Source organism: Lycorma delicatula, chromosome 5, assembly GCF_047948215.1.
Source record: "Lycorma delicatula isolate Av1 chromosome 5, ASM4794821v1, whole genome shotgun sequence".
Lineage (NCBI taxonomy): Eukaryota > Metazoa > Arthropoda > Insecta > Hemiptera > Fulgoridae > Lycorma > Lycorma delicatula.
Window position 1 is genome coordinate 127,980,597 of NC_134459.1, and position 21,649 is coordinate 128,002,245.

At 28.5% G+C, this 21,649-nt stretch overlaps 1 protein-coding gene across 2 annotated transcripts in view; it reads left to right on the forward strand.

Moving 5' to 3' along the window:
* yata (N-terminal kinase-like protein yata) overlaps positions 1-21,649 on the forward strand; it is a 74,838-nt gene that overhangs the window by 42,813 nt on the left and 10,376 nt on the right. The window contains exons 10-15 of one of the 2 annotated variants that reach the window (XR_012756521.1): positions 907-1,042; positions 3,583-3,933; positions 8,881-9,023; positions 10,536-10,628; positions 18,393-18,506; positions 20,765-20,991. Coding sequence is in view for 1 of the 2 variants with exons in the window: in XM_075367074.1 (XP_075223189.1) it covers positions 907-1,042; positions 3,583-3,933; positions 8,881-9,023; positions 10,536-10,628; positions 18,393-18,506; positions 20,765-20,897 (970 nt within the window). In the remaining variant the exon portion in view is untranslated. The remainder of the gene's footprint in view (positions 1-906; positions 1,043-3,582; positions 3,934-8,880; positions 9,024-10,535; positions 10,629-18,392; positions 18,507-20,764; positions 20,992-21,649) is intronic. The other variant, XM_075367074.1, reaches the window with a different exon arrangement.

Genomic DNA, 21,649 nt, shown 5'->3' on the forward strand with positions numbered 1-21,649 from the left:
ATGAATAATTTGTTAAAATTATTATAATCTGAACATTATTAAAAATTTATTTATTAAGTGTATTAACTTTCCTGGATAAAGCTAAAAAGTTTATAATGTTTAATTAAAATTAGAGCGATTAAATTATTATAAATTACTATTATTATTATTATTACACGTGGCACCTTATATAGAACCTTGTTGTCCTGAGAAAGGCTGTTTGGAATTTTTCTAGTGATGGCCCTGAAAAGAGCTGTTTGCATGATGATGTAGCCCTGGGAGGGCTATTGAGTCCGGTCGCTAGTCTCCAGCTCTTCGGGTCTCCAGCTCGGCCCATCGGGACGTTGCAGCTCATCGACTGAAATCAGACTGAGCTTTCCCTCAGTGGCAGTTGAATTCCCACTACAGTATTCACTATAGGGATGGCTCCCACAGCCCTGCAGTGTCAGCTTGGCATTGGCCATTTCCTGCCAGTGCAGGCGAGATGGTTCTCCCTGAGCGGGGCTAGTTTGACTCTGCCTTTACTGCTTTGGCATAGCAGGTTTCATGCCAGGCCTGCTGCTCTGGCAGGGATGTTGGCATCTGCTGTGATATTCCACATTGGGCCAACCAAGGGACTTCTTTTTTCTTCTTCTTCTTCTTCTCTGGTGGAGGTCGGCAACAGAATACTTTTGCTGTGCTGTTTGGCTTTTTTGTATAGGTGCCTGTGAGTGGTGGAGCTGCAGCACTGCTGTGGTGGGAAAGTTTAGTGGTCATCTGGCTTGATGGGAGGAATAAGTGCGCAAGCACACAGGTGGACTGCAAGTTCCCCTGACATCTACTGGATAACATCTCGCTCGCCGATATAGTTATTTTATCTTGCCTTTTTATCATTTGATTTAAAATCTACTGAATAAATAGTTATGTTATTTTTATTTATCTTTTCAGGGAGGAATTAGAACAAATACTACTGTTTGTTTAGGAAAAATCGCTCAACATTTACATCCTCAGATTCGGCAGAAAGTTTTAATTTCTGCTTTTATTAGAGCAATGCGTGACCCATTTCCTCCAGCTCGTAGTGCAGGTGATTAATATGTTAATAATTTTGTATATTACGTGCTTCTGATATCCGTTTTATTGATTCGTTTTCTGATCATTTAAACTTATTAGTGTTACAGTATTTAAAAAAGTGTTTCTTATGTCTATTGTGCACAATGACAGACTTATGACTGGCTATAATTTCATTAAATTATATAACTTCAGCTGTTATAACATTCTTTTTCCCATAAAGTTGGGAGAAAATATTGAATAATATCTCATTAGTCAGTACTTTCATTACATTTTTCAGATAGAATAACCAAAGGAGGGTAATTATAAGAATGTGTTGATATTATTATGTTGCAATTAAATTTATTTTATTTACCCTCTAGTTACATAACAGTTTGTAAATGATTCTTAGTACAAGAACTTATGTTCATATAAGCATAGTATTTTATTAGTTATTAAATGGCTGTTTAAAACATTTAAATAATTAAATTTTAATTCATAACATTTATTTCATTCCGTATAACCTGTATTTGTACATTTATTTTTTTTTGTCCTGTGTTATTACCATTTTTTTTTTTTTTACAGTATATTAGAGCCATTTCAGATTTTTATAGCAATCTGTCATAAATGTATTTAATATCTCTATTGTTTAAAACTACTAAAGACTCTTTAACACCCAACTATGAGTTAAACAATATTTCATTCTTAATTTCTCAGTTATTGTCTGAATATATCATAGTGTAGAGTATGAATCATACTCTACATAATATTATTATTAAATAATAATTATGTACACATGCATATTTAATAATAATGTAAATATTATTATTTTATATTTACATTATTATTAAATAATACATATATTAAATAATATTTACATCAATATTATTTATGTATTATTGAATAAATCCACCTGATGCTCTATTTCTTGATGTGAAACTAATTGTGTTGAATATTTTATAAATTTATTATTTTTTCTGAATTGAATTACCTGTAAAAAAAAAAAAAAAACAATTGCAAAACAAATAATGTTAAGTTTGTCAAGTTTGCCTTTTGGGGATGATTTTATGTGACTTTTCTATTGTCAGTCACTGTTGTTTAATGTTAAGTAAAAGTAGAACCTGATATATCAGGGAAAAATATTTTAAAAAGTTTTGCTTGAAAACAAATTATTACAATCTGCTGTCTATTGTTACAGTTAGTAGCAGCAAGTGATATGTTCATAATTTAATAAAATAAGCTTTTTAATAACATTTTTAGAATGTAAAAAATGAAAAAATAATACTTTTTCAGTTATTATTTTTGAAGATTCAACTTTTAGAAGTTAACATCAAATTAAAAACTACTTCCAACACTTAACGACACTTTATTCGGTGTCAATTTTAAACAGTAAGAAATTAAAGATTCAAAAAATGTAATTTTTTAATTTTGTGCTTAAAAAATTTTTAATTTTATATTTCATTTTTACTTAAAATATATTGCCAGTGTTCTTTGGTTGTTGGATTTCAATTAAACACACATCTCAGTAGTAGTCAGCCTGAGTCAGTTCCATATTACATGTTTACTGATACATTTACACTTACATTGTAGTTATGTCAGACCTGGCAAGCGGGTAGTGGTAATGGCATTTGCCTTTATATTCATACCCACAGTAGCTGAAAAATGGTTGAAGAAAACACAACTTGAAAGCCTTATCTATCTATGAAAAATGCTGCCTTTATGAAAAAACTTCTTAGCAAAGATAAAAACCCTGTATTTTGTTACAAATAAGTAAAGGAAACAAAGAAATGATATAAAAATAACTGCTACAAATGTATGCTAAGGCAGTATGAAATGTGAGAATATGGATTAATTCTTTGCCCTAAATTTTCTAACTAATTTCTTGGATTATTACACAAAAATACTTAGAATAAAAGAATTAAATCAGGCTCCCCCCTTATTTATTTGCATCCATGTGTACATCACCCTTGAAAATTCACTATGGTAACATTGGTGAAACTAGAAAGATGAAAAATGTCTTCAGATTGTTATGTGGACAATTTTTCCCTGTCTAAAAAAAATACTTCACATAAATTATTAAAAAAATAATTTACTATGAGATCACTAGACACAAATTTCCTCTGAAACATAGAAAAAAAGAATCATAAAAATCAGTGTGCTTCGTACAGAGTAAGGCTTGTGTGTACTTAGAAAAAGATTATATACATATTAGTTGAATTGAGCCTATCTGAATTGCCTATCTTTTTATGTAATTTAAAAAAAAAAAATAAAAACCTATAATATATATTAGATAAATAAAGCAGTAGTAAATTGAAAGTAGTGATGTGAGGAATCACTAAAAAGGTACACCTCATCTTATGATCAGCTTTTAATAATTTTTCTTAAACATAGTATGAGTGTAACATTTTTATAGTTATTGTATGTTTAATGAAATAAAACTGTTAATGTGTTTTCTTTAATCATTTCTGTTTAGGTTTTGGTTTTTTTGTAAAAATCATATTTCTTTGCTATAAATTATTTATATTATTTTCACATCTATTTAATTGTTTTCATAAATTTAATTTTTATCATGTATAGGAGTTCTGGCATTAGCAGCAACTCAGCAGTATTTCCTTCTGACAGAAGTTGCTGGAAGAGTTTTACCAGCACTTTGTCAGTTGACTGTTGATCCTGAGAAAACTGTACGGGATAATGTTTTTAGAACAATTAAAGGATTCTTAGGAAAGTTAGAAAAAGTTTCAGAAGAACCAACATTAAGAGAATCAATGGAAGCTGATGTTCATGCTGCTACACCAAGTCTATCAAATGCTGCTGCTACATGGGCTGGTTGGGCTGTAACTGCTGTTACTGCTAAATTTTATCGTAGTCAATCTGATACTCCTAAGTCGCAACATCCATCCAAGATACTTACCAAGCCTGCCTCTCTTGGTAAATATTTATTTTACTTTAATTTTTATTTAACTTTATATTCCCCTTTTTGCACGTTGTATAATAAATGTTTCTTCTTACTTTTCTAAATGTTGTAAAGTAGTAAAATTCTAGAAAGGTATTCTTTCTGTATTCTTATTTTAACAATGAGCATTTTTAAGATACTTTCATCATCAGCTTTTTTATTGATTTAAGCCAGTGAAATTCATTAACTTTGATAATATTAAATAGAAACAAAAGTATTGTTGCTGAACATAATAAAATGTTCTGCAAGATAATATTTATGTTTTCCTTAAATTATATTAATGTTTTCTTAACATTATCATTTTCTGATCAAATTTATCTGACATATTTATGAGGTGGTATTTAATAGGTTTGTGCAAAAATAAAAAAAAACAATTTTGGGGAAAAAATCTGTTTTATTTTTCAACATAGTTTCTTTTTAAGTTTTTATACTTAATCCAATGATTTTCAAGTTTTTCAATTGTACCTTGTAGCATGATTTATCCTAGTCTTAAAAATAGGCAGACATTTTGTCAATAACTTCATCATTCTGAGTAAATATCTTTCCAGCAAGCCTCTTCTTCATACTTGGAAGCAGATAATAATCCAAAGGCACTAAGTCTGTTGAGTTGGGAGATGTGGAAGATTTTTATAGAGTAATACCAACAATATCTTTCCAGCAAGCCTCTTCTTCATACTTGGAAGCAGATAATAATCCAAAGGCACTAAGCCTGTTGAGTTGGGAGATGTGGAAGATTTTTATAGAGTAATACCAACAATGTTTGTAAAATAATACAAACAGATTGCATAAGACTGAGTTGGTACATTATCTTGATGTAAAAGAACCTTCTTTTTTGCCAAATTTGTTTTTTTCTTTATTTCGTCATTTAAATGATTCAGCAAAGATGTATTGCCAGTTATTATTTTATCCTTCAATAGAAAGTTAATGAAGATTATACCATGAGTGTCCCAAAAGACATTGGCCAGTCATCATATTTCCTGCTGATACAATTTTTGTTTTTTTTTAAGCAAGTTCTCTGATTACAACCCACTGCTTTGAGTGTTCCTTTTTTCAGGTTGGTTGTGATGTCTGCAAGTTTCATCAGTTGTTATGAAACTATGCAAAAATTCCTCTTGGGGATGTTTCAACATCCCCAAACTCTGCTTAGAATTGTTTACTTGTTCACACATTTGATCATTTGTGAGGAAATACAGTACCCATCTTGTGGATTTTTTACACATATATAAATATTTATTTAAAATATGATCCATTCATTCATTCATTTGAAATGCCCCTTGTCTTAGCAATCTCATGTACCTTCAATCTTCTATTTTCTTTCATTATATGGATTTTTTCAATACTCTGCAGTTGTAATTTCAAAAGGTCAACTGGAACATTCAGTGTCATTTATGTTTTTTAATTATTGCTCTGATAATAACCTTTTTCTCTTTAGCCTCCATAACCATCATAAGGTATTACTTCAGAGGATGAATGAGGATATGTTTGAATGTAAATGAAGTGTAGTCTTGTACAGTCTCAGGTCGATCATTCTTGAGATGTGTGGTTAATTGAAACCCAACCACCTAAGAATGCATGTTATCCACGATCTAGTATTCAAATCCACATAAAAGTAACTGCCTTTACTAGAATTTAAACCTTAGTATTCTTGATTTTGAAATCAGCTGATTTGTGATGACAAGTTCATCACTTGACCAACCCAGCAGGTTCTGATAATAATCAGACCATTGTAAACTGTTCCAATGAATGGAGCTGATTTACCATAATATTTATCCAGACTGGCTTTAGTTTCCTGAGTTTTTGAAACAAGTAATATTTGATCACCACTTGAAATTCTTTTTTATCCAATTTTCACAAATCTTAATAATTCATTGATCCAAACAACTGTCAACATAAGTATGTTTGCATTTACAAATATAGTGTATGATCCCAATAAAATTGCATGAAACTAAGAATGACCTCAGTAATTCACTATGAGCTCCATCTCTTGACTATACAAACTTATCAAACACTCCATATATAATAAACATAAATACATCACTCAGTCATATGTAAAAACATGTTTTACATTATGTTGGTATTACTTATTTGACTTATTCCAATAAATATAACCAGTTATAATTATTGGAATTGTTTATAAAGTTAACTAAACTCAGATAGTTTAACGCATTACTTCCAAACTAGTTCTTTTGACAGGACTCTTCTAATATCTTCTCTCATATCCAGATCATTTTCAGTGTACCTATGCAATACTATATTCTACAAACTAATGTTCTTTAACTTTCTCTTTAGCTGTTTACCATGTTTCTGTGTCATATAGTGCTACATACTATGTAAATATCTCTTGAGAATTTCTAATTACCAGTTCTAAATTTGATAGCTCAGACTTCTTTTCTGAATGAAAACACTTCTATTTTCAGCCTCTCTAATTTTATTTCTTCCTTACTTCATCTACCTTTGTGTTTTACCAGTCTCACAGTTTTTTTATTGTGAGATTTCTGGTAAATTATGTTCTTTTATCGTAATTCCTCATTACCTCTTTTCTGTTAGATTTCATCTATTTTGCTCTACTCTTCTTTTTCAATTTGAGTGTATATCTTAGTGGAATGGAGAGTTGTACCATGCCTTCCCATACAGGAAATTGTTAGTTAAAGAATTGGCTGGACTTTTAGTTGTATGTTAGCAATACTTACATTTATACTGCCTCCTGGCTACCATTCTATTATTGGATTCTAATTAACAATATATCCTAATTTGTCGATCTGGAGGTATAAAAAGCTACTGATTCACATACTACACAAACAAAGTTATACATTTAACAAACCTGTGCTAGATACGAGGTGAATTGCAAAAAGTCAAGTGAATCAATCATTCAAACCGAATTTCTCACTAAGAAAAAATCCACGCCATTCAGTTCTTCTGTATCACAGTATCTGAATATCTATTTTTCACTAATCAAAAATTTTATTTAATTTTATAGTATTAAATATTTTTTCATTATTAAAAGAAAATGCCAAATTTCTTACTAATTTTTTTTTTTGTAATTTAATTTCTTACTCACTTCAGAGATAATTTTTTTAATGGTAGTTATTTTTTTAATTATTTATTTTTTTTATATTTATTTATGGGTCAATTCATTTAAAGTGACCCAAGGGTGGTTACTTACAAATTAAAAAAAAATTTTAACTTACCCACTTGTTTCCTAAATGTTTCAGGACCTTAAAACTATTTTTTTTTTTAATTTTTATTTAAGCAGTTTACTGTAGCAGCCATTTTTGTACGGTGCGCACACCTATTTTTGTGATTATAAGGGTTTAACTAAAAAACTATTGGTTGTGGAAGCATGAAACAAAAAACAATTTATTCATATTTTCTCAAGGTAAAAGATTGGTTCAGTGGTTTATTTACCTATCTCTTTCTTCTTTGTATGAGAAAATTACCAGTAAAGTTGAACATGAAAAACAGTGAAATTTCACTTTTGTTAATTTTTTCAAGAGGCAGGGGGATGGCATAAACAGTTTGAATTATTTTTTTATATGTAGGTATATGTTAGTAGTTTTAACATAAATAATATTAATGGTGATATACATACCCTAAATTTTTATGTATTTAAAAAAAACTTTAAAGTTTTTAAAAAAAATTAGTTTATTAAAAACTATTTTTTTTTTAAATTCAAATTTTGTCTTCAAATAACTGTTATGGGTCTAGTGATAAAAATCTCAAATTTCCACAATGTACAGTACTTTTGTAGATGTTTATGGTAAATAAAAAAGTTTCTTGTGTATTACATAATAAAAAAGTTTTAACCTCTTAAAAATCATAAAAAAACCGGTTATTTGACTATTTTGACTTGGTAAAAAAATGCTCCATGGGGGTTTCTTACCTTCAAGATTGTTAACAGCAATGGAAGAGTGGCTGTCGCCAACGCCCATAAATATTTTCCTTATCATCATAATTAGGCTACAATTAAAATAAACATACATAAAATGTACCATGTGGGTACATGCGTCATGTATATTTATTATGTTTTACTATTATTAAATAAATGTTATGTTTATTATTAATAAATTACCCAGTTATACTGATAACATCTTCCCAAATAAGGATGAAAAAATTTTTTTATTGATAAAAGTACTTTTGTTAGGTACTGTACTACATGATAATTTTTTAGTTTATTACCAATTTTACCAGTAAAATTCACCTTTTAGAAAATTGCTTGAGGCAACCCCAAATGCCAAACCTGCGAATGGCGAGGGATTACTGTACTTATATTAATATATATAAATTATGAAACTATATATTAATCTATATTCTCATAATATATATTATATTATGAGAATATTGATGTAAGATTTTGTTGAACGTGTGTGTATGTATTAAGTTAATCACAGAATAATTTCTTGAGAATTCATTTTTATTATTGTACTTAAGTGGCAGTGTTAAATTTTATAGAGCTTTAATGGAGTTTTTTTTGCAGAGTACTTATTTTGGCTAACCAGTTTGAAAAGCTTCTCATTTAATTCTTCCTAGGTTTCATTCCCAGTAAAAAGTTTGATATATTTCATCATATCATCTGAAATTTAAATACAAAAAAAAACAAAAAAGACTTGACAAATGAAAATTATTGTAAGGTTAAAGGTTGCACGTATTTAAAGTTTTAATATTATTTATGTAACCGTGCATGTCTGTTCAAGTATACATAATACTAAATTATAATTATACTAAAGACATTTTATTTAATATGGTTAGGTTATTAAGTAGAGGATTAATAGCTAATGTTTTAGTGTATTAACAACAGAATGAAAGGTTAGTACATTTTTGTAATGTATAATATAAAATGAAAAAATGATAATGTATAATATGGAAAAATCTAATATGCTTTAAACTTGTGTTTGTCTAATTCCTCTATTTTTATGGGTTTTTAGAGCAGCCATCCAGCAGTAGTTTATCAACAACAACTTCTAGTGTAACATCAATGACATCGCTTGATCAAGAAGGAAGTAAGGGTGCAGATTCTGTTTCTGATTATGATGACAATTGGGAAACAGAAAATTGGGGAGACATGGAGGTAATAAAATTAGATTTGATTTATGAGTTACAATATAAATAGATTATTAAAAGTAAATTTAAATTAAATTATTTGAAATACTTCAAGAAATATTTAAGGATTGGTACTGAAAATAAAGAACAGAAAAGATATCAAATAATAAAGAGAAAATTAGAAGAGAAAAATGATTAAGTTGAATATTTATGTTATAAGATATAAAAAAATCTTTATTTTCATGAATAAGGTATCAAATTCTTCAATGAAATCCTGTCATGTCAAGTAGTACATGCCAAATAAAAAAGTAACCTTGAAATATTATTTATGAAGCCTCTACATTTTGAATTTTTCCATCAAAATTCTTATGGTTTCCTCTTACATTTTTTTTTTCATAATATCTTTCTATTTTTTTATAAACTTGATATCATTTAATAAAAAGTGATTAATGTAGGATTTTCATAGTTGAGCATTTTTCTTAATTTTAGATCACTATTTTTCAGCATTTTAAATATTTTTTAGTAAAAGGTTCTTTGCATCTTCAAACTTATAAAGTTTAAATAATTTGCTTTGCTCCTTACTAAATTAATAGGATTTCAGTTAGGCTAGGTAAATGTGATGAATTCCAGTCATTGTATATTATCTACTATTTTTTTTTTAATAACTCAGAAGAACTTCATATTAATCATATGTGTATTTTTATAGAAAAATAGAGAATCTTAATTTATCTTCAGTAGAGCAGCTTTGGGAAGGCCATTTATTCTCCATTTTGCAGTATATAATAGAAAAAAATAATATAAAAGCAACAGTTTGTTGTATATATTTTTTATTGTTATTATAAATTATGTTAATTTTCAGTAAAATTACATCATTCTTCTATGATATTTTTTGCATGTATTCATTCAGAATGCACTTCAAAAAAAAGGATAAAAATTAAACCCTTTTTGCTGAGTAATTTTTTATTTACATTACAGAAGTTTTTTCTACAAAAAAAGTTTTAACAAAGAAAATGAATAAAAATTGTGTTGTGTATACCTTTCGCTGAAATGATTTAGAATTACGTATGAGTATTCTTTTTCCCATCTTGTGGTGACAGTTTGTACTTTACATGCTATAGATTGATATTAAAACATCATCGAAGCAAGAATTAGAGCAAATAAATGTTAAATAATTTTTAATTTGAAATGCATTTTAAAATTTTTTCATGGTTTCCTTTTGGATAATTTGTAATGTTTGATATCTGGCACCCATCTTTAGAAGAATACCAACTAGTTATACTATAAATTGCTAGTTCAGTGCTTGCTTCACCAAGCAAGCAAACATTGTAAATTCAATGGTACAATTTAAAAAGTTGAAATATCAAATGGGAAAAGGCAATATTGTTTTAATATTGGCAACACCATATTATTTGTGTAGTAGATTCATTTCTGCTGCATTATGTTAATTTTTTTTGTATAAAGTTTGGTGTTAAATATAGTATAATCCTTTTATGCTATAATAAGACTTGCGGTAACTGTACTCATTGATTTACATTTTTAGGCTGGAATTAAGGAATCAACTAGTGGTGAAGTTCGTGGTACAGATGGCTGGGACACTGAAGAATGGGGAAGTTTAGAAGAAGAGCCAGAACCTGTAAGTTAACATTTTTGGCAAATGTATTGATTAAAAAAAAAAAAATCATATTTAAACTACGGTTAAGTAATTTTTATTGTTTAAGAAATAATTATTTCTTTCCTTTTTGATGTTTTCAAAAATTTTTCATTTTTATTTTAGTACTTATTTAACCCTTACATGATGGCTGGTATAAAACAAAATAACCCACCCCCTCTGCTTTTCAGAAGCATTTTGATAAATTTAGTTGAAATTGGTAAAATGCTTTGGTAAACTCTTCTCTGTAGTTTTAATAAACAATCATTACAATTTTATAATCTGCTTATATAGGTTTGATAATGAATTAAACTGCTGAATGAAAGGTTACATTTTTTGACCTATTCAAGTTAAGAAATTTTTTTGAACAATTTTTTTTTTTAATTTTTTTATAATTTTGTATAAAAATTGTATATTTTTTATATTCTGTATGTGTAAATTAATATTGTAAAAAAAAAACAAAATGATATAAACAGCAGGGAATATAAGTTTATATTTCTACATTTAAGTGTGTGCATGAATACATGCGCATACTTAAATGTGTGTATGTGGAATATAAACTTATATTTCTTATTGTTTACATAATTTTCCTGTTATTTTTATGTTTTTTTTTTTCTAACATTTCATGGTCTTTTATTGAGTATGTAAAATTCGTTTGCAGCTGAAATCTACTTGACCTGGAAAATAGTTGATAATTATCCCCTGCTGATTATCAATGAACATGCAAATTGTACATTTTTAAGTGCCTTGGTTTAATTATTTAATTATTAACCTTATATGATAACTTATATTAATTCAGAATTTTTTATCTGTAAAACAACATAAATATGACAAGAAAACTAAAGAGTGGGTGGGTACTTATAGTGTAATGAGAATTTCCTATTCATAGTGATAAACAGATTGAAGTGGTGGTGGGTTTTTAATCATATCATTGATTTAGAAATTTCTGATATTATTAACAAGGAGTTTTCTGGTGATGATAGTGGAATATTTAATGGTCTTATTGTAATATTTGCATTTGAAACCCAGACATTCTTAGTGAATGTTTAAAATATCATTTAGTAAAGAAATATTACTAAAATTTATTATTGTATAGTTTAGTCTTTGTGTGAAAATGTTCCAGAGTATCAAAGTGTATTAGAAATGTTTTATGAGTTATTTACTACTATTTTTTTTGTAATTATCAAATAAATCTGAATTACCAAATTTAAATTTATTCTATTTTTATAAAAAATTGGGCCTGACAAGGAGACTTAGGAAATATGAAGGACAGCAAGGGGTTTAATAGTATTAATAAAAATTTATCCATAAATATGGTATGAAAAACATTGCAAAAGGACAGTTTTTTACTCTACCTGAAGTAATAAAGAACCAAACCTTACATGCTATTACAATATATTTGAAAAGAGTGATAGAGAGGAGTGTATGTTATTTTTCTTTACCAACTTCTTTGGCTTAGTTATAGCATTTTGCTTACAACCAGAAAGTTTTTGTTTCTAATCCTGATCATTTATAATTTTTTGGCATTTGTAATATACAAAGAATTCCCTCTCTCATGGAAACTCTAATTTAACGATAGCCTTGTGAAAGTATACAAGTAAATATTGTAAACCAAATCTTTGAATTAAACTATACAGTTAAAAAATATATGACTGTTAACAATAGCTGGCACATCCACTATATCTTCTGGTCCAGTAGGATTAGCATTTGATCGATTAAGCTCTCCATCTTCCATTTTAAATTGATCTGAGCCAATGATTATTTAAGTGAAATTTTCATGACTTATGTTCATCTTCATCCTTAAATAATATTGTTTTTTTTTTAACTTTTATGTTTTCTTTTGGTTAGGGTGTTTTTCTTTTATGATATAAATAAACTTGTATTTTCATTTGTGGTAACATATGTTTTAGTTGCAGTTATTCCATGAATAAAGTTAGTTATTATAATAATATTATTAATTGACTTTTAACAAACTATTTTTATCTTTATAAAACTTCAGATATATTATTTTTTTCAAATTACATTTTTTTTTACCTTATTTCAGAATCAATAATAAATATTTTAATTTTTCCTAATTGCTATTTATTTCCAGTAGAACTCAAAATGATCATCAGCATTTGAACTCAAATTTATGGATCATTTTTCATGTAGAAATATAAGAAAATGTTAATGTAAGAGGAAAACTTAATAAAAGATAAAACATTAGCACCTGACTCCATGTGAATCATAGTGATTTTTTTTATTCAGATTTCTAGAAATAAAGACATTTTAAAATCACTCAGTTACTGAATTTATTGTTAATAAACAAAACTAATTATTACTACTATTATGAAAAAAATATTAAGCTAAATAGCTTAATCATTTATTATTATTTGTTGATTGCACAGTTTTGTTCTAATGGTATTATTTAAAATATTACAGTCATGATGCAAACGTACTCAAACAAATTTTTTTAAGCTGATAAATTTTTAATGCTTATATGAAAATTCATAAATTATTTGGTTTCATAACACATTTTCCTCATTCTTTACAAGTAGGTTAATTCAGGTCTCCATTTTATTTTTATTGACATCTGATGAGTTTCTTTGCGCGCAGAGAATTCAAAGCATGTACTATTTGGAGATAACATAGACTGATAACAGAAAAATAAAAATGTACTTCATATTAGAGTTGTACAGGAATATTTTTTTTTTTAAATTAGTTTGTTATAACAGTAAATTAGATTTAAAAGTATATAAATTACATTTATCATTTTTACATGAAAGATATTTATGAGACATAAAAAATTAATATATTAGCATCATATCAGAATGGGTTCATAATAGGGTGAATAAATATAAACTGGAATTTTTCTTGTTGTTGTCACATGGTTAATGGAGAGGGATGTGGCTTCTCAGTGTTGTATGTAGGGATGCGTGGAGGGGAACCTACGCTTAGAAAACCTGCTCACTACTTTTTTCTAGTCAGCATCACAATGTCAAAGCAGGAGGTATTATTATTAAATTTCTCATGGCAGAGGGTGTGAAGCCATTCAAAATTTTGAGAAGACTTCAGGCACAGTTCAGGGACAACACATTTAAAAAGACTCAAGTGTATGATTGACATAAGCAGTTTTCAGAAAGACAAGAACTGGTTGAAAATGAAGGTCACCAATGTCACCCAAGGACAATTGCTACTGCTGAAAACATTTTCATGGTTCGTCACCTTATCGAGGACAATCGTCTATTAAAAATTGCAGAAATTGCTTCTGATATTGGAAAAAGCTACAGCAGTGCTCAGAAAATCATTACTGGAAATCTTGGATTAAAAAAAGTGGCAGCATGATGGGTCCCTTGTCTTTTCACCGAAGGTCAGAAACTGTTTCTGCTAGAACTGTGCCAGTGGTTGTTGAGTTGCTACCAAGCTGAAGGAGAATTTCTTTTGCATACAATCATGACCTGCGATGAAACTTGGGTGCATTACACCCCAGAATCGAAACAGTCGAGTATGGAGTAGCAAAAAAGGAAGAAACTGCACCTATTAAAGCAAGAACTTGACTGTTAGCTGCAAAGGTTATGGCCACAGTATTTTTTGATTTCAAAGGAGTTATGCATGTTGATTTTCTCCATGATTGTCATACAGTGAATTCTGCATACTACTATCAATTTTTAGGTGAAGCAAAACTCGCTTATTATCAAAAAAATGTCAATTTCCAATCCAAGATGTCATTCTGCTTCACAACAGTGCTCAGCCCCATAGTGCAACAACTGAAACTCAAGAAAACGTTGCATCCTTATTCTGAACTACACTGGAGCACCCTCCATACAGTTTGGACTTATCGCCCTGCGATTACACTGATAGACAAAAAAATCTTTTTAGTGTTTCTGTAAGTGTGATACCATTTCTTGAATTGTTTTTTTGTCTACATTACAGATCTGCAAATAAAATTTTTCTATCACCTGTAGTTTTAAATAAATTATGCTTCAAAAAAAATTTTAGGAAATATAGTTAAAATCTGTAAAATTTAATTTTGCATGTCCGCCATACCTGTGTTAGAATGATTTTGCTGATGCTTTTCTTTTATAAGTAGCCTCAGGCATATCCCGAATTAATGTCCAACAGTAATTGGCTACCATGTTAGTATTCCATACTAACATGTTTGTGGCTTTCCATCATCAAAATGTCTTGGTGAAAATGTTCACCGTGTTTGTCATTTATGTGTCCGGGAAACAATCCAGATGTGAGTGGAGGAAATGTATTTTCAAAGACATATTACATCCAATAGTTCTGAATGAAGCAAGAAGCTGATTAACAATATCGTGGTAATTGTTGGAATTTTGTTTACCGATAAAGTTTTTGCAGACATCTTTAAATGAAGCCCAAGTTGCACTTTCTACATTATTTAACATTGAATTAAATAAATCATCTTTGACAAATCTCCTATTTGAAGACCAACAAATATTCCTTCTTTAATTTTTCCTTCACTTACATTTGGAAATTTCTGCCTGATGTACAAAAATCCAGGATTATACTTCTTCATTGCTTTTAAAAAATTTTTCATTAGCCCTAGTTTGATATGTAGAGAGGATAAAAATATTTTTTGGGGTTCAACTAAGGGGCCATGAATAATGTTTTTCCCCTTTGGAGCTATGTTTTCTTGTTTTTTCCATTCTTTGGTAACATAATGTTTATCCCTAGCTCCGCTGTCCCATTTTCAAAGAAAACACATGTACTTAGTATAGCCTAATTGCATGCCTAACAAAATAGCTATAACTTTGAAATCACCACATATGTTCCAGCTACTTTTTTTTTATAATTTATTTTTTCAAGAGTGTCTTTCATCACATTGTATGTGTCTTTCAAATTAATGCCATAAACAATTGGTATTGAAGGATATTTGTTACCATTGTGTAGTAGAACCACTTTTAGACTATTCTTGGATGAATCTATGAAAAGGCGCCAATCCTCAGGTTTATGAACGTGTCCTAAGTGCAACAAAAGCTCATCAATATTTGGGCAATAAATCAAATTATTTTCATCAATAAAGTGCTGAAAGTTCTTTTTGTTGGTTTTGAAAGCCCGAAATTTTTGTATTTTTTTTGAAGTAAATTCCAACCTTGCAGTCTTGATCCTAACAGTTCAGTTTGATTTTTTTGATAAATTTAAATCCCTAACCAAGTCATTTAATTCACCTTGTGATATAAGATGTGGCTTATTGGAAGATAAGTAAAATCAAAATCATTGTTGTCTTCTTCAGTACTGCCTGATTCTTCGTTGTTGCTTTCGAAATATACATTAACAGATGGCTCACGAACTGGAATAATTTCACTGTGAGGTACAGGCCTGATTGCAGATTGCAATGAAGGATATTTTACAGTATGTTTCGATTTTTTAGAAATTCCAGACAGACTTGCTAAACAAAAGTAGCAATCGGTTACATGATTCTTTGGTTCACGCCAAACCATAAGTACACCAAATGGCAAAGCCTTCTTTATACCTTTCAGACATCCTCTTAAATATACAGAACAATTAATGCATACTATATCCCACGTCTTATCCTGATCACCAATTTTACATTAAAAGTACAAATGATATACTTTTCTAATTAAAATTGTAATGGTTTTTTCTATTTGATTTTATGGTAAAATCACCACATATATAACAAAAGGCATTCACATCATTTACACAATTTCGAGGCATTATGACACTGCACTGTTAACAAACTTAAGGTATTAATAAGACTGAACAAAATTAATTCATTCCTAAATCCAATGCTTAATACAAATAACACAGCTGTGTTTTCAGCTACATGTTTTGACCTGCACATACATGATTAATCTTGTCCATGAAGGCTCACTCTTCTCCTCTAAAATTAAAATTTTTTTCAAAAATGATGGGTATAGAAAGATTTTTAGTTCATATTCGTTTTCACCATCAAAAAACAGATTAAAATCTTGTATCGCATGTTAGGAAATAAAAATTATGTTTATCAGTGTTATCATTTGTTTGGGCCACTAAAAGAAGCACTTGGAGGACAGAAATTTGAAGACGATGCTGCTGTTGAAGCGTTTGTGTGTAATTGGTTAACCTTCATTTTACGATAGTGGGATCAAAAAAATCCCTATCCGCTGGGGAAAATATGTTTCCAAAAAGAGAAAATTATATAGAAAAATAATATTGTAATCTTTCAATAAATTATAAAACAAAAATTCCAGTTTATATTTGATTCACCCTTGTAGCTATGAATGCTACATGTTTTCCAGCTTGGAAGAAATAAAAATTCCTTCATTGTTTATAATAATATAATAGATTGAACAAAACATGTTCATTAGGTTTTCTAATTAGAATATTAAGAAATGTGTTTGTAATTTGAAATATAACTTCATGAAATGACACACTGAATAAAATTGTTTAATAACTGGTTTTAAAAACTTATTTTTAAATTGTTTTCAAATATCTTGGCAACCATTTTCAGTAATTGGTGCTGCTGTTTAAATGCCAGTATCAGGTGATATTTCTAGTGTTATTTTTAAATTAGGTAGACAAATTAAGAATGCAATTGAAGAGTGTGTACAATTTGAGTTGTGTCTATTCATTTACTATACTGTATGTTTATTGTGTGTTTTTTATGTTTATTTTGTTATAATGTTCAAAACAATTCATTGTGTAAAGACAGTAGCATGAGTCACTGTGGATCATTGCAAAAATGACTGAAAAGTCATTCGATTTCATTACAAAACGTTTAAATTTTAAAATAATATTATCCACAATTATGGACAAAAACGTGGCAAATAGGTTCTTTTAAGACTGTTGCAGATTAGAGGAGATTTATTAATTTTATTGTTTTAAATAACTGTTTGATGTACCAGATGTAGTGCATTACATAAATTTAATGTACCTGAAGTTTCAACCTAAAGCAAGCTTATCTTTCATGTCAAGATCACAGACTATTCATCAAACAAGTTCTTCATTTCAAAAAATATTATGTATCTTCTAACATACTTAATAAAGCTTATATGCATGTAGCTCATTAAATTTCAGTTTTAAGCATTATCATTGTTCAGCAGATAAATTAGTGAATGATTATTTAAAGTAAATTTTCATCGTTTCTTTTTTTGTTCTCTTTTTTCTTTTATTTTTTTATATCTTTCAAAAATTTTTTGTGTTCAACTCCATTTTCTAAGTATGGACCATTGTTTTTGTTTGTAATTTTCAACTTGTTAATAATTTTAATAATAACATACAAATAACTTATTTCTTAAATAATAACATATAAGATTTAGATGATTTAGCATTTATTTTACTTTTGTAGATTTGCTTTTTATTTAATTTGTATATACAAGTGACATATACATGTCACTTGTTTGTATTTGTTGTTTATATGTATAAATTATGTGCATAATGGATAGCTATGTAGGCTAATGTTTGAAAATAATTTTTAGTAGTTTCAATGATGTTGCAATTTTATACAAGACATTTAACTTTTTTATGTTACTGTATTAATAAAGCTAGATGTGAAATTTGTTTTCAGATTTATATTTTATTTAAATAGAATCCCTATGAGAAAGTAATAACATTGGAAGGAACAACTTCATTGGAGTTATTAGAGTTTAATCTAGTTTTTGAATTAGTTTAACTGTAATTCATATTGGTTTCTAGTTATTAGATGTTATAGATCATTAATAGTTTATTTATGAATATATTGTTTCTTTTAAACTTATTTTGTTATATTTGTATTGAATAATTAGTTTAAGTATTTTATTGTTTCAGTGTGGAAATGATTCATGGGACACGGGAGACTTCACCACTGTTGAACCAACTAAAAAACTCACTACCTCAAGTAGCTGGGTAGAGACAAGAGATGAATCTTTTAAAACTCCCCAGGTATTAAAATAAATTGTATTTTTAATTTTAAAACAATTTTCTTTCTTGTTTATTAATTTATGTTACAGCATAACAAGATATGAATTATCTGTTTCTTATGAGTATATGTATGGGACATACTAGCTGGTCTTCAAAAATTCCCAAAATTTACTAAAAAGTCATATGTATGAAAATAATTAATCTAATTTTCCTTAAAGTAAAGGCCTTCAAGCAGATGGATGATTATCAGTCCCAGTGAAATTTTGCAGTTTGTAAATACTGTTGGAAATGATTGTCTGGTTAATCTCTTCAACTTCTGTACCATTTCTTGAAGTTTCTATATCTCATTAAAACTCTACCTTTGAGCTTTATTTTTTTTATCTTGGGAATGAAAAGGTCAGCAGGGAGAATAATGGGTATGGAGAGTCCTGATAAAATGGTAAACTATTCCACCGATCTGTCCTGATGGGTAGATTGTTATTTCTCCTTATCTCCTCTTTTCAGTATTCTTGATTCCTTTTTCTATATTATCAGTTCTTTAGATATAGAGTATCCCTTTTGTTATCTTGTGGGAAGGTTTTCTTGTGGACTGACTTTCCTGACTTGATTAAGATTGTTAAAGTTCCCTATATGTATGTTATATAGTTTTTCTTCCTCGATTATTAGTAGATTTTGCCACAGCATGTAGCATCTGAAGTTCTCACAAAATTCATGCAGAATTCCTGCATAAAAAGCTTAAGCTTCACAAACATCATGAATTCTTTCCCAACAATTTTCATACTTTTTTTCATATTCTTTTTTAATATTTGCGCCATTCACCGATACAAAAAGATTTGAAGGCTAATCATAACATTAGTCATTTTGAAGGATGTTATACCATTTTAGAAATGCTAAATCTCTTATAGTTTGGTTAGTCACACAATCATCATCAAGAGCTTGTTTCAGCATTTAGTCTGTTTCCATTACATTATTCCTAAGTTTGAGAGAGATTTCATACCAATAACTTTGCTCCATCAAATTAGTCATATCAGCAATCATGGAAAATCTTAATCTTAAATTTTTAGAAACACTGAATGTAAAAAGATGTGGTTTTCCTTGACAGTGATAAACAGTAGACTAGTTCCTTAATGTAACTGGAAAAGGCATTTACCAGAACAGTTCTTTATTACTCTATCTTTGAGTAGTAAATTTTAGTCTTGGAATTAGGTGCTTCTCATAATCTAATAATATATTTGTAGATGTTACATATAATCTTATAAGTATACTTTTCAAGATACTTTATCAATTAAATCATGTTTTTAACTTAATTGATTATTTAAGAAGAAAAGTAACTTTGTTATAGCATATAGCTAAACTGGTTAATGCAAATATTTTATCAGTTATGTTTGCTCTTGCAGAGTAAAAATACTCCTAACGTTTTGTGATCACCAGGGTGCTCTGCCTGGAGGAGCCTTGATGCTGTCCTCCAGATGGAAATTGACTTCCATTATATTCTTCCATGGGTAGGTAGTCCTCCTTTAAAATCCACTCTTTTTCCACTACCTTACATTTAAAATTCTCCTTGAACAGAATTAAAAATTTATTATGCAGACTTAATGGTTGTGGTATTAACAACGTACCATCTCCATTCAGGGAAAGTGGAACATAATGGTCGTTAGAACTTAGCCATTATTGTAAACTGAATTTTAATTGTTTTTTCATCAGTTCCTTTAGTTTTTATTCACTTCTTGTACATTTTTATTTTTTCTATTATTATTAGTGCACCAAAACTTAGTTAATGATATTCAATTTATAATTTTGTAAAACAAAAATTTATGTGATCTTTATCATTTAGACTATCAATATGTTCTCTTTGCTGTTTTCACTAGTCTCTCTGCTTATCTTAAGGTTTCTCAGCCTATTCCTTCTCTGTGATTCATGTTTGCTGCTTTCCTGTCATTTCATTCTTCTATCTACTTCTGTCTTCCTTTTCATATAGATTTTGGGAAAGCTTTTTCATAACTTGTTTTATCATTCTTTTTTCCTTAATTCTTGTTATAATAAGTCTTGCTTTTTTCAATTGGATATTCCTGATATAATCTGACACTACCATTTGGACTCGTTCACTAATATTTAAAAACTATCTAACTGTTTGATACAGATGTTGTTTGTTGAATCTCATAGTTTCTGATAGTTAAATTTACACTTTAACAAATAGTTAATCACAAATGTAACATATTAATACTATTTTACTTTTATTCATAATTAAATTGGAAAAAAACTTGTTTTATTTTACTTAGATAAGTGGAGAAACAGATATCATTCCAGAAGAAGATAGAAGTAAATTAACTAGGGAAGAAAAAAGGTTGCAAAGGCAAAAAGAACTGGAAGCTAGAAGAGCACAACGATTATCATCTGGTCCAATGAAATTAGGTGCTAAAAAGCTATAGTAATTCGTTTAAGAATATTATATTAATATTAATAAAAAATCACTTTATGTTACTGCATTTTTTGTACAACATATCACGTAAGTTTTGCTTATGTATATAAGAATTACCATTTTAATAATAATATTATTATTAATATGTCAGTTATGAGATTAACTTACTGTAATTTTTTCATTATTCATAGTTTTATAAACTACTACTATTGTTTTATAGTAATTTAGTCTACTATTCAGTAAATTTTAGAGCCAGCTGAATATGTATATAATGTTGTTTCTCAGTAAAAATGCATGGTAGTAGATGTTTCATTAAAACTAAGAATAAATAAACTATAAAAATAGATTTTGTTTCTAAACAGATGAAACAAGTTTGCAGTTTATTACTGTAGACTTTTTTCTGTTAGTAATATCTACCATGCCATATGACTATTGTTTACGTGTAGAGAGATCTTTAAGGGATAAGGAATATTTTCCACTAGCTCCTATAAATAAGAGAAAAATGAATCAGCACTCAATCAGGTTTATTCATCTGTCACTTGAAGATTCAAAATCCTAGAAGATGAAAAATATTATCTTCAATAATATACTTTAGCTTGTACAGCTGGAATCTTAATTTAGCTGAAAACGATAGGAGTAAACCAGGGAATTTCTACTGTAAATACTAATATTAATTAATCAATAAATTTCTTGTAAGCAATCATCTTAAGTTCATATTAGAATATTCATAGTGTATTTTTATGTA